Source organism: Salvelinus fontinalis, chromosome 17 (assembly GCF_029448725.1).
Source record: "Salvelinus fontinalis isolate EN_2023a chromosome 17, ASM2944872v1, whole genome shotgun sequence".
NCBI classification, from domain to species: Eukaryota; Metazoa; Chordata; class Actinopteri; order Salmoniformes; family Salmonidae; genus Salvelinus; species Salvelinus fontinalis.
In genome coordinates, this window is record NC_074681.1 from 40976077 (window position 1) to 40990660 (window position 14584).

Consider the following 14584-nt stretch of genomic DNA (forward strand, 5'->3'; position numbering starts at 1 on the left):
GAGAAGCTTCTCTCCAAAGTGGTTGACAAAGTCGTCTGCAAAGAGGGAGGAGGGAGGGTGTGCAGGATTAAGGAGAGAGGAGAAGGTGGAAATAGTTTAGGGTTAGAGCGATAGAGTGGCTTTAGCAGCAAATGCAGAGGAAGAGAAGGTAGAGAGGAGGGAGTGAAAGGATGATAAGGAAGTTTAGTTTTCCTCCATTTTTGCTCAGCTGCCCGCAGTCGTGTTCTATAAGCTCGCAATTCGTCACTCAGTCATGGAGCAGGAGGGGAGGGCCTAGCCGGCAAGGAGGAAAGGGAACAGTGCGAGTCATAGGGGGAGTAGAGTAGGGTCGAAGAGGCAGAAGAATTTAGCAGAAGGGAGAGATGATAGGATAGAAGAGGAGCAAAGAATGCGACAGCGCATGATCATCTGTGTAGGGGCTGAGTGGGTAGGGTTGGAGGAAAAGGAGACAGAAGAAAACAAAGTAGTGATCAGAGACCTGGAGGGGGAGTTGCAGTGAGATTAGTGGGCGAACAGTAAAGATGAGGTCAAGTGTCTTGCCTGCCTTGTGAGTTGGAGGGGATTGGGAAAGGGTGAGGCCAAAAGAGGCAAGGAGGGAATAGAGAGAGTTAGAAAGAAATGAATCGAAGGCATATGTCGAGAGGTTGAAGTTGCCAAGTACGAAGAGTGGTGAGCCATCGTCAGGAAATGAGCTTATCAAGGTGTCAAGCTCATTGAGAAACTCTCCAAAGGCACCTGGTGGGCGACAGATGACAAATGTTAAGCTTGAGTGGACAATTGACAGTGTCAGCATTGAATTCAAAGGACGAGATGGACAGGTGAGAGAGGGAAAAAGAGAAAAATCTCTAGTTAGGAGAAGTGAGTAGCCCTGTGCCACTACCGGGATGACCAGATGCTGTTGGACTATGAGACAAAATGTAGTAAGATGAAGAGAGACCAGCTGGAGTAGCAGTGTTCTCTGGGGTGATCCATGTCTCCGATGGGGCCTAAAAGTCAAGGGACTGAAGAGCAGCATAGGCTGAGATTAACGCTGTGTTCTTGAATGCCGATCGGCAGTTCCAAACGCTTTCAGATACCAGAATTTCCACACATGGGTTGTGCGTGCAGGATACTCTAAATTAGAAGGGTTGCAGCCAAGGGGTGGGGAGAGTCTGTAAGGCCTACAGAGAGAGGAGCGAACATGTATAGAAAACACACACATAGTTGCCAAAGTCACAAATCAGATCCTCAGAAAATAACTAGGTAAGATACTCAAGTGAGAGTGGTGTGGAGCCTTCCTCTCTTTCCTTCCTCAAACAACTCCACAGAACCATCTTAGTTTTGCCAACGAGACCACAGCTGACACGACCTCCGCTGAGAAACCAGGGGAAACTGAACTAACACTAATTGCTAATTGCCTAGCAGAGGTGAAGAGCACACCTCCCTGTACTAGTTGCTGATTGCCTAGGAGAGGTAAAACCACTCCCCCTCCAATACAGTCACTGATTAACAAAACAAGTCACAAATTACCCCTTAATCCTGGTTGATGTGTCAACAATCATTTGCAAGTTATGAGCAAAATCAGCAGTTCACACACCCAGTAGGCTACTGGGAAGACAGGCAGCACTTAAAATAGATGGCCCTAGCTAGCAAAAAGACAGTACTAGACAGATAAACAAATAAAGACCAAAGTGATACTCATCACTAATCCTACTACACCGGCTCTGACGTGCCCATATTTAGGTCTAACTGGCAGCCTGTGCTCCTAAGAAAGTCCAACCCCAGGATACAAGGGTCCTGCACAGCCGCCACCCACACAGGATGACGCACAGTCCTGCCCCCTACTGTCAGAGTCATTATTCCCTTCCCTTTCATGGGTGCCAGCTCACCTGTGACTGTGCGGAGCTGCACAGTTGTAGGCTCACACTGTGTCCAACCTGGCACAATATCTGGCCTCACCAGGGTTACTGTGGACCCAGTGTCCACCATGTGGCAGGGCTTGAAAACTATTACGGAATCCAAAGGGAAACCCAGACGCGAGCTGCCCAGTGACGCGAGGGTAGTGTGTACGGCCCTGTACATCCCTGGGGCCAAGGTTCCTGCCATCCAGGACCTATATACCAGGCGGTGTCAGTGGAAGGCCCTAAAAATTGTCAAAGACTCAAGCCACCCTAGTCATAGACTGTTCTCTCTGCTACCGCATGACAAGCGTTATCAGAGTGCAAAGTCTAGGTCCAAAAGGCTTTGCGAGGCGTCCCACTAGCGGGACATCTTCCGGGGACACTGGAAGGCACGCAATTCAAATAAATAATCATAAAAATTATGGATATTAAACATTTAGGTACATACAAGTGTCTTATATCGGTTGAAAGCTTAAATTATTGTTAATCTAACTGCACTGTCTGATTTACAGTAGGCTTTATAGCAAAAGCATGTCATGTGATTGTTTGAGGATGGCGCCCCACATCAAAATATTTTTCCAATATTCACTTACTTTTTCAATATCTTCCTCTGATTTGTCATTCCAGGGGTCCCAGCTATAACATGTAGTGTAGTTTTGTTAGATAAAATCCTTCTTTATATTCAAAAAAGTCAGTTTAGTTGGCGCAAGTCAAACATTGTCTCTATTTAATCCTCAGATACCCTAAAATGTAATAAAACCATAATATTTCATACAGAAAGAAGTATGTTTAATAGGAAAACGATATTAGTAGGTGCGTGTCCTCTTCATTGCTTGCGCATACACACATTTCCAAGTCTGTGTACCAATAGTAAAACTCATTATTCTTACTCGTTTTGGAAGAAACAAGCCTGAAACTTTGAACATTGAGTGCTGACATCCAGTGGAAGCCATAGGAAATGAATACTGGGAGCTAGATTTAATTATTTCCCTATACTTTCCAATGTAAGAGCATGGGCTCTCAAAAAAAAATATCCGGTTGGTTTTTCTCCTACCATATCTATTGTGTTATAGTCTCCTACATTATTTTAACATTTCTACAAATCTCAAAGCGTCTTCTTTCCAATGGAACTAAGTATATGCATATCCTGGCTTCAGGGCCTGAGCAACAGGCAGTTTACTTTGGGCACGTCAGTGAGGCGAAAATTGAGAAAAAAGGACCCTAGCCTGAAGAACAGCTTCTGCCCCTAAGCCATACGACTCCTGAACAGCTAATCAAAGGGCTACCGGGACTATTTGCATTGCCCCACCCTTTTTACGCTGCTGCTACTCTCTGTTTATTATCTTATCATAGTCACTTTAACTCTACCTACCTGTACATATAACCTCAATTACCTCGACTAACCAGTGGCCCCGCACATTGACTCTGTACCGGTACCCCTGTATATAGCCTCGCTATTGTTATTTTTCTGCTGCTGTTGAATTATTTGTTACTTTTCTTTTACATTTTTTACTTACTTATTTTTTTGCTTAACACTTATTTTTCTTAAAACTGCATTGTTGGTTAAGGGTTTGTAAGTAAGCATTTCACTCTAAGGTCTACACCTGTTGTATTGTGCCAAATACAATTTGATTTGATTTAAGGTGTCCTTCAGTATCTCAGCCTGATAGGCCATCAATAAAGATATCACGTTGAGTGCTCTGATTGACTGGGCTTTGTACGTCTTCTAAAAAATGGAGGCAGAAAAGCGCTCTGTCTGGCAAGTGGGGTCAAGCTGGTCAGCCAGTGGGGGAACATTTTGCATGTCCAGGCTAGGAGAGCCCCTAGCAAGGATCTTTCTGGTAAGGCTTTTTGCCCATGAGCCCTTTGTCTCCCCGAGGCAAGCTGGGACCGTGGGAAGCAGAGTATTTCCCCATTGTACAGAATCCTGACACCAAGGGAGTGGGCCACTTGATCCCGAAGTCTGGCCGCGGCTCGCTCGCAAATGTCGAACTCCAAGCTGGGGAGGGCAGCCCCCCCATTCTGGTAGCAGGGTGACATTGGGACTTACGAACGGGGAAGAACAGGGTCTTTCGGTTGCTAAGTCGAGGAGAACCACGAGATTAATCCCGTCATCATCCTCATCATTCCCTAGCTGGCGTTCCACTGACACCAAGTCGTCAGACAGTAAGGGGACGGAATCTAGGGTATCTGTGACTTCGCCCCAGCTGGGCCCGGTCGCGGAGAGCTGAATCTCAGCCTCGGCCGGTGGCTTTGATGTTAGAGGGACGGCAGAGAGAGAGGTTTGTTTTAGCCGCCTCCTCAAACCCGCCATAGTCAGTGCTTTGTAGTGATCGAAGGACTCGGGGGGGTCGTCGAGTGCTGCTTGAGCAAGTTCCCTTCCCAGGCAGTTGATGAATAGAAGGTGAAAATCTTTCCCTGCAATCATGGATACCCAAGCGCAAGAATGTGTTGGTTTGAGTGCTTGACTTATCCTGGGATGGGGTAGCAGTGGCCATTGTATAGAACAGGGCTTTGTATAGAACCAAGGCTCCTGTTGTAAAAACAATGTGTCAGCAAGGAGGCTTTGAATAGGAGTAGGCTAGCTTGTTAAAAGCCTTCCGGCTAATGGCTAGCTAGGGTGAGCACAGTATTAACGCTAATGCCACGAGACTAATAAGGGTTTAGTTAGCTAGCAGCTACCTTGCGTGGTTAAGATGTGCTGTAGCTAGCACAGTGCTAGCCGATGGGAACCACAGTGTTTAACTTCGGTCCAATATTTTCCTACGACCTTAGAACCGTGAGGCTAAAAACGTTCGGTCTAGTTGACACAAACTAGTGAACGTATATTAAACAAAATGAGAGAAGGGGGATATGCCGTCTGTGCTAGTGTGGTTAGCTTGCTTTCCAGCGAGCTAGAAAAGTTAGCTTCTGCTTTGCAGCATGAGCTAACGAGGTCTAGATAGCTAGCCGTGTGACGCTAGCTACTAAGAAGTACAAAACAAATTCTACTTCAAGCAAAAACTTTCCTTTTCATCAGTACATAACACTATCGACAGGAGCTGAGGTCCGACGTTTGGCAGCGTTAACCTCACGGTTGGCCTGAGAACAGTTAAGCAGGAGGACAGGGATCAAGTCATGCTGAGGAGAGCTTCAGAGAGTGTAGTGATGAGAGTGAGAATAACCAGAGGGTGGGGCAAGTGGCGCCTTATAAGGACGGAGGTGCTCACCTCATTTGCCACTCGGTCTGTCTCTGACAGACACTGTGTGATTGGTTCTTTCTGTAGTGCTCCGCCTGTCAGCGAATCCCTATCGTGAGACATCGAAACAAGTATTTGAAAGAAAACCATTATCAATATGCAGACAGGGTTAACAAAATCACTGTTATGTTTTTAATCTTTGGTCAAACTATTTTATAGTCCAATACACCGAACCACATGTTCAGGCATTTTATGCAGGCCTTTATATGATATCAAAAGTGTCATATACAGGCTAATGTTTTAATAAACCTTTAAACACAGTTTAACATTTTAGAGGTGGGTTTCAAGATTAATTTTGAAGAGAGTGATTGTAGATGAAAGACAGGAAAATGAGCTAGTTTCCCTGGCAACCTTACCACAATGCATCAGTGAATTCATTTGTTTTCTGATTTATTGTAGTTCTCATGTTTCATGTTGTCAGACAGTTAATCAAAACATTTCAACTCATCTTAGTATTTTCACCAGACAACATAGAAACTTGCACAAACATGTTTTGAAAAACATTGATTTTGGGTTAATGTTTCATGAATTGGACCCACTGTTGTTATCTAGCGATATGATATAAACTATATCAGGTCATTAAAACACAGTGCATTCAGAAAGTATTCAGACCCCTTCACTTTTTTGACATTTTGTTATGTTACATTCTTATTCTAAAATTGTTTAAATCGCTTTTTTCCCTCATCAATCTACACACAATACCCCATAATGACAAAGCGAAGACAGGTTTTAAGAAATGTTAGCAAATGTATAAAAAAATACAAAACATAAATACAAAACATCTCCCCCGATTACTCAGTTTGGCCAGGCGACCAGCTCTAGGAAAAATCCTGGTGGTTCCAAACTTTTTCCATTTAAGAATGATGGAGGCCAGTATGTTCTTGGGAACCTTCAATGCCGCAGAAATGTTTTGGTGCCCTTCCCCAGATCTGTGCCTCAACACAATCCTGTCTCGGCATTCTACGGACAATTCATTCAACTTCATGGCTTTGTTTTTGCTCTGACATGCACTATCAACTGTGGAACCTTATATAGACAGGTGTGTGCCTTTCCAAATCATGTCCAATCAATTGAATTTACCACAGGTGGACTCCAATCAAGTTGTAGAAACATCTCAAGGATGATTAATGGAAACAGGATGCAGCTGAGCTCAATTTCGAGTCTAACAATCTGTTTTCTATTTGTCATTATTGGGTATTGTGTGTAGATTGATGAAGAAAAACATGAATTTAATCCATTTTAGAACAAGGCTGTAACGTAACAAAATTTGGGAAATGGAAGGGGTCAGAATACATTCCGAATGCCCTGTATATTGTGTTTCTTCTCACACAGGTTGTTCTCCAGTCTCAGTATCATCACAGAGCTAACCCACCCGGCCAACATGAGGTTTATGCAATTCAGAGCTAAGGACTGGTACTCTCTGGCTCTCTCTAAACTGGAGAAGGTAAAATCGTCTCTGAATGTACACAAACTGTACTTCAAGGCCGGGTTATAGAGCAACACACTGGACACCGGACGAAGCACATTTTAAAACCCCTATAGGTCTTAGCCCTTAGATTGCCATATATACTATGCTAACATACAGTACCAGTCAAAAGTTTGGACACACCTACTCATTCAAGGGTTTTTCTTTATTTTCACTATTTTCTACATTGTAGAATAATAATGAAGACATCAAAAGTATGAAATAACACATGGAATCATATAGTAACCAAAAGTGTTAAACAAATCAAACTATATTTTAGATTTTTTTTGCAAAGCTGCCTTGATGACAGCTTTGCAAACTCTTGGCATTCTCTCAACCAGCTTCACCTGGAATGCTTTTCCAACAGTCTTGAAGGAGATCCCACATACAGTATGTTGAGCACTTGTTGGCTGCTTTTCCTTCATTCTGTGGTCCAACTCGTCACAAACCATCTCAATTGGGTTGAGGTCGGGTGATTGTTGGAGGCAAGGTCATCTGATGCAGCACTCATATCACTCTCCTATTTTGTCAAATAGCCCTTACACAGTCTGGAGGTGTGTTGGGTCATTGTCCTGTTGAAAAACAAATGATAGTCCCACTAAGCGCAAACCAGATGGAATGGTATATCGCTGCAGAATTCTGTGGTAGACATGCTGGTTAAGTGTGCCTTGAATTCTAAATAAATCACAGACAGTGTCACCAGCGAAGCACCATCACACCTCCTCCATTCTTCACAGTGGGAACCACACGTGGAAATACTCCGTTCACCTACTCTGAGCCTCATAAAGACATGGCGGTTGTAACCAAAAATCTCAAATTTGGACTCATCAGACCAAAGGACAGAGAAACTGTCGTTTCTATTTGCTTATTTGAGCTGTTCTTGCCATAATATGGACTTGGCCTTTTACCAAATAGGGTTATCTATTGTATACCACCCCTACCCTGTCACAACACAACTGATTGGCTCAAATGCATTAAATTGAGAGAATGCCAAGTGTGTGTAAAGCTGTCATCAAAGCAAAGGGTGGCTACTTTGAAGAATCTCAAATATATTTTGATTTGTTTAACACTTTTGTGGGTACTACATGATTCCATATGTGTTATTTCATAGTTTTGACGTCTTCACTATTATTCTACAATGTAGAAAATAGTAAAAATAAAGAAAAACCCTTGAATGAGTAGGTGTGTCCGAACATTTGCCTGGTACTGTATGAAATTGTTTAAAGATGGTAATAAAATGTATAATTTAGCCATTTGATTTTGAATTTTAGAACCCCTGTAGGCATACATTTTTTTTATTAAATAAATATTTGATGAAACATTGAATTTTGGCCTTTACTGCTATAGGCTAATCCATAGAAACGCATTAAATAACACATTCTTAAATGGCAAAACAGACAGGCAAAAATGTATTATATGAAACAAGGTTTTGGAGTGTATGTCCTAGATCTGAGAAAAAGTTAATTTTTGTAAATTTTAATACCTATGCACTTTTTGCAATTTTTACGGCCCCGTACTTGGTTACCTTCAGACGATTAAATCATGACGTCGGTGATCTTCAGGTCGGAAAGCCTGAACACTATAAAGAGGCCAGAGTTCCCAACTTGTAATTCCGAGTTGGATGACCGTTCAAAACAATTTTTACCAGTCTGAGTTCGTTGTCTCGAGCGCACTGAAGTTTGAAGTCAGAGATTTTCAAGTTCCCATTTCCCAGTTGTTTTGAACACAACATATGTCCCGGACATTGGCGGAGATCGCATTCATGCTGCAGATGTCAGGCCAACCGTAAAGTAGAAGCTCGTTGTCGTCTGTTCAGTGTGCTGCTCTATATCACGCATTGGATTGTATAGGTGTTTTTACTAATTATTTCTTCAAACTATTGTGTGCAAATGTCTGTAGCTCTATAAATTCAACGTTTACACCAATGTCTTGTTGTCTCCAGCAGCAAAGGCTACTCACATTGAGTAGTCTTCAAAGCAAAGGAACAGATGGTTATACATAATTATGCATAGATTGGACAATAGCCTATATACAGTACAAACATATTACGTGTCCATTTCCAAAGATACTGGTAATTAACCCAAGATACAGCCACCTCCCAATTATTGTCACCATTGATAAAGATGAGCAAAAAAATACTGTATAAAATAAATACAAATACTCAGCATATTGTATTCTAAAAAATTGGTTAATTATATTATACTAATACAACTGCCTTTTTCTAAAATAATTTATGTGATTGGAAAACACATTGGGAGGGATCTTAGGCCATTCCTCGATACAGAATCTTTCCATATCCTTTGATCTGAGCTTATGGATTCCACTTCAATTCAAACCACAGGTTTTCAAAGGGGTTTGAGAATGCCATTGCAAAAGTTTGATTTTGTGGTCAATAACCATTTTTTATTTTTATTTTGATGTGTGCTTAGAGTTATTGTCTTTCTGGAAAGTCCACTTGCGGCCAAGTTACAACCTCTTGGCAGAGGCCAGCAGGTTTTTGGCAAACATGTCCTGGTACTTGCTAGAGTTCATACCGTTGACCTTAACAAGGGCCCCGTGATCAGTGGAAGCAAAACAGCCCCATAACATAAGATTCGCGACCATATTTTACAGTGTGAGGTTATTTTCTGCATATCCACCCTTCACTGGTGTTCATGGACAAAGAGCTAAACATTGTGTCATCTGACCATAGCACCGGGTACAATCCAAGTGCAAATGTAACTTAGCCTACTCCAGGTTGGTTGGTTGCTCTCAATAAATGCTTTTTTTTTCTGGCAACCCTTCCAATGAGTCTATTGGCATGGAGGTGGTGTCTAATTGATTTTTCTTTGCCTCCCAAACCATCTTCCTTACTGTGTGTGGGGACAAAATACACGTGTGTCCAATACCAGGCAAGTTTACCAATGTTCTAGTGGTTATACATGTCTTTAATTGTTGCTCTAATAATAGTATGTGTTTTGTTTTTTTAACAGTTTTGTACCCAATGCCTGAATTATGAAGATCAACCATTTTTATTTTCTTGTTTGTGAGTTCTGTACCTTTTCCTATAGTGATGGATGACAAATGGATTTTACATATGTCTTACCTAGGGCTGTTACAGTGACTATGTTACCAACACACCAGCAGTCAGGAGTCATGACTGCAGTCACGTGTCACAGTGACTATGCTTATCCAAAATGGAGCTCTGATTCCGCTGATGGTCAAAGAGTACCAGGGTATGAGTTATAATACCCATAAAACCTAGCGGTCAAACAGAGAAATGGTTCTAATTGTTTTTCCACCATTCATTTTTCCCATGAGGGTTTTTAGAAACACTTAAAATAAAGGCTGTGTTTCATGTATGCTTACCCCGGCGTGACGTTTTGATAACCGTGTAAATCTCTCTATGACAAGGTGACTTTTATAGGCTACATGTTCCAAATGTCTGCATCAGTAGGTTGTAGGCTATGCATGGAAGCCCAGAGATGCTAAATGCGTATTTTATACTGTCTTTATCTTTATCAATGGTGGCAATCATTTTGAAGGCGACTGTATCTCATCGATGTCATTTCCAATGGGAGCAAATTAAGCATGGTGGGCAGAACAAACAAAGTGGTGGGCAGGGACAAGCACAGGCTAATGAAATTCAAGTTAATGAGATCCTGTTGGCATGTATTTCCATATTTCCGTTAGGGAATGCCTAATCTGTGAAGTGCTCATGTGCGATAGCAATCTGCCCTTGCACTGCTTCTAAACAATGCCATTTTTTGAAACTTTTTGAATGGGTCAAGTCTACAAAGCTTAGTGAACTCTGTTCATAATATATTCTAGTTTTGAGAACAAAAAACTGTATTGAGATCAAATGTTTAATCGATGAGAAAATGTTGGCCGTGTTTAATCTAGCTCCATCCTCTCCCACTTCCCACCACTAGACTTCCTCTCATCACCATATTTGGTGGATGAGAGGATGGATGGATGCTACAGATTTCTACACCCTGTGATGATGTCCTAACATTAGTTTGTTGGTCTTCTGTGTCCCTGACTGGTATACAGTATGTCTATGGGAGCAGAAAGACCTTTGTGATTCCTGCATGTATTGAAAAGCACTCTACAAATATGTATTAATATTACTTATTACGTATTACTTATTACTTATTAGAAAGAGCGGGAGAAAGGCTCCAACCTGGCTTTCATGTTCCGCCTGCCATTTGCTGCCGGGAGGGTCTTCAGTATCGGCATGCTGGACACTCTCCTCTACCAGGTAACCAGGCAGTAATAACCTGTACTGTACTGCAGCAGAGAGCATAGGAATGCTATTGGATGTATACGTTCTGTTGAGGTAGCTACCTAATTAGAGGTTTATGGTACTGTATACAGAGGCTAATTAAAACGAGGTTATCTCTGCGGCAGAGACTGGTTTTGCTAAAGGGCATGTACTGGAGCGATTATAGTTATTTATTGCCCAAAAATGTACCAACCAGATATTTACTTTTAAAACCCTTAATGGAACATACAATGTGTTGATATGTATCCCAGTGTTCATAGGATATAATGCTTTTTTGAATTGATCATAAATGCCCCTGTTTATTAAATGACTGTGCACAAAGACACTTTTTGACATAATTTCATTAACTTTTCTTCTGTTTGTCCTGGTCTGCTTTCCCAGTCGTTTGTCAAAGACTATATTATCTCCATCACCAGGCTGCTGCTTGGCCTGGACACCACCCCAGGCTCTGGCTTCCTTTGCTCTGTGAGTTACTCTCTGTCGGGGTGCACCTCAATAGTCAAAAGTATCTTCCGTCTCATTCCAGATGCAAGGATTCTCTTGGTTAATCCCAATAGTATAATGTGGCTTCCTCTCCTTATGTCAGATGGAAGGAAAGAAGTAAGGAGGCTTCTGTAGACCATTAACCTCTACGAGATCGGTGTGTCCCCCCCAGTAGCTATTACAGTGAAGGAAAACCATGCTATTGTTTGAGGAGCGTGCACAGTTATGAACTTGAAAATGTATCAATAAACCAATTAGGCACATTTGGGTGGACTTGATACAACATTTTGAACAGGAATACAATGGTTCATTGTATCAGTCTAAAACTTTGCGCATACACTGCTGCCATCTAGTGGTCAAAATCTAAATAGCACCTAACCTAGAATAATACATTATGGCCTTTCTCTTGCATTTCAAAGATTGCATTTTGTTATCTTTTACCAGATCTAATGTGTTATCATCTCCTACATTCATTTCATGTTTCCACAGACTTCAAAGTCTTTCCTTTCAAATGATATCAAGAATATGCATATCCTTGCTACAGGCAGTTAGATTTGCGTATGTAATTTTAGGCAACATAAAAAATAAAAAAAGAGTCAGATCCTTAAGAGGTTTTGAGATGCACCCGTTGTACAGTAGTCCTATGTGTGACAGCACAGCAGCTAAGATCTGAGAATATACTCAGCAAACTGCCTTAGTGCATGCTTCCCTTGTCTGTCCACATCCTTATATTGACAGGTAAGTGACTGCAGTCGGTGTACTTCTCACGGTTATAGTGTAATGCAGTGTTTCTGGAATCTAGATCAAATATGTTTCTGCTGCAAGGAATGTGTTTTTCCTGTATAGAGAAAAGCCATTAGAAATGACCTCCCCCTCACCTTTTAGATGCAGATCTCCGAGGATGACCTTTGGATCCAGACGTATGGAAGGCTCTATCAGAAACTGTGTTCCACCGTCGGTGACATTCCCATCGGCATCTACAGGACAGAATCCCAGATGGCTGATTCCTCCGAGGTGCCCTCTAGACCCCAAGGGTGTTCTAATAATGTTATATCATTTGTTTGGCCGTAAAATGCCAGTTTAGGTTGAATGTTTGAGTTAATTACATATTTTAGCGACATTGATTATAGAGTCATTGTGGTCCATTGAAGTCATTCTGTCGTGCTTTGTGTGTGCGCGCGTGTGTGTTCTTCTTCATTTGTTACGTTAACATGTTTTGTGTGTGCATGCTTTCATGATTATTTAAGCACATTACAACACAGTAAGAGTCATTGATATTATTCCTCTTTCCTTTTTTATTCCCCCATAAGCAATGCGAGCCATACTCCCAAGTAAGTTCAGCCCCATTTATGAGATTCCATGATTTGTGAAAACCAATTCATATTCAAGCTGACATATGACATATGGAATTATTTTAAGATGGTCATACCATGGATCATTTATGTATTTCATTTTTTATTTTAGTTCCCCTTTAGGGATTAAAAAATAATAAAAATAAATGTATTTGATAAAATATTGAATTTGGCCTTTAGTATCAAATCCCATGGCATCGGATTGAATAACACATTCATAAATGGCAAAAATAGCTCTAGGAGATACAGTTGAAGTTGAAAGTTTCCATACACTTAGGTTGGAGTCATTTAAACCAGTTTTTAACCACTCCACAAATTTCTTGCTAACAAACTATAGTTTTGGCAAGTCGGTTAGGACATCTACTTTGTGCATGACACAAGTAATTTTTCCAACAATTGTTTACAGACAGATTATTTCACTTATAATTCACTGTATCACAATTCCAGTGGGTCAGAAGTTTACATACACTAAGTTGACTGTGCCTTTAAACAGCTTGGAAAATTCCAGAAAATGATGTCATGGCTTTAGAAGCTTCTGAAAGGCTAATTGACATCATTTGAGTCAATTGGAGGTATACCTGTGGATGTATTTCAAGGCCTACCTTCAAACTTTGCCTCTTTGCTTAACATCATGGGAAAATCCAAAGAAATCAGCCAAGAACTCAACAACAAAAACATTGTCGACCTCCACAAGTCTGGTTCATCCTTGGGAGCAATTTCCAAACAACAGAAGGTACCACGTTCATCTGTACAAACAATATTACGGAAGTATAAACACCATGGGACCACGCAGCCGTCATACCGCTCAGGAAGGAGACGCGTTCTGCCTCCTAGAGATGAACGTACATTGGTGCGAAAAGTGCAAATCAATCCCAGAACAACAGCAAAGGACCTTGTGAAGATGCTGGAGGAAACAGGTACAACAGTATCTATATCCACAGTAAAACGAGTCCTATGTCGACATAACCTGAAAGGCCCTCAGCAAGGAAGAAGCCACTGCTCCAAAACCGCCATAAAAAGCCAGACTACGGTTTGCAACTGCACATGGGGACAAAGATCGTACTTTTTGGAGAAATGTCCTCTGGTCTGATGAAACAAAAATAGAACTGTTTGGCCATAAGGACCATTGTTATGTTTGAAGGAAAAAGGGGGATGCTTGCAAGCCGAAGAACACCATCCCAATGTCACGCCCTGACCGTAGATTGCTTTGTATGTTTCTATTTTTTAGTTTGGTCAGGGTGTGATGTGGGTGGGTATTCTATGTTGTAGGTCTAAGTTTTCTGTTTCTATGTGTTTGGCCTGGTATGGTTCTCAATCAGAGGCAGCTGTCTATCGTTGCCTCTGATTGAGAGCCATACTTAGGTAGCCTGTTTTCCCACTTGTGTTGGTGGGTGGTTATTTTCTGGTTAGTGTTTGTTGCACCTGTCAGAACTGTTCGTTGGTCGTTTTGTTGTTTTTGTTTGTGTATTCATCTTGATTAAAGTATTATGGATACGTACCACGCTGCACGTTGGTCCTCCTCTCCTTCTCCCGACGACAATCGTTACACCCAACTGTGAAGCACGGGGGTGGCAGCATCATGTTGTGGGGGGAGCTTTGCTGCAGGAGGGACTGGTGCACTTCACAAAATAGATGACATCATGAGGCAGGAAAATGATTTTAATATATTGAAGCAACATCTCAAGATATAAGACAGGAAGTTAAAGATTGGTCGCAAATGGGTCTTCCAACAATGACCCCAAGCATACTTCCAAAGTTGTGGCAAAATGGCTTAAGGACAACAAAGTCAAGATATTGGAGTGGCCATCACAAAGCCCTGACCTCAATCCTATAGAAAATATGTGGGCAGAACTGAAAAAGCTTGTGCGAGCAAGGAGGCCTACAACCTGACTCAGTTACAC

At 41.7% G+C, this 14584-nt stretch overlaps 1 protein-coding gene across 1 annotated transcript in view; it reads left to right on the top strand.

Moving 5' to 3' along the window:
• LOC129813524 (potassium channel subfamily T member 2-like) overlaps positions 1–14584 on the top strand; it is a 65667-nt gene that overhangs the window by 43816 nt on the left and 7267 nt on the right. Inside the window, exons 23-26 of the mRNA XM_055865813.1 lie at positions 6452–6563; positions 10723–10824; positions 11230–11313; positions 12217–12345. Coding sequence (XP_055721788.1) covers positions 6452–6563; positions 10723–10824; positions 11230–11313; positions 12217–12345 — 427 coding nt within the window. The remainder of the gene's footprint in view (positions 1–6451; positions 6564–10722; positions 10825–11229; positions 11314–12216; positions 12346–14584) is intronic.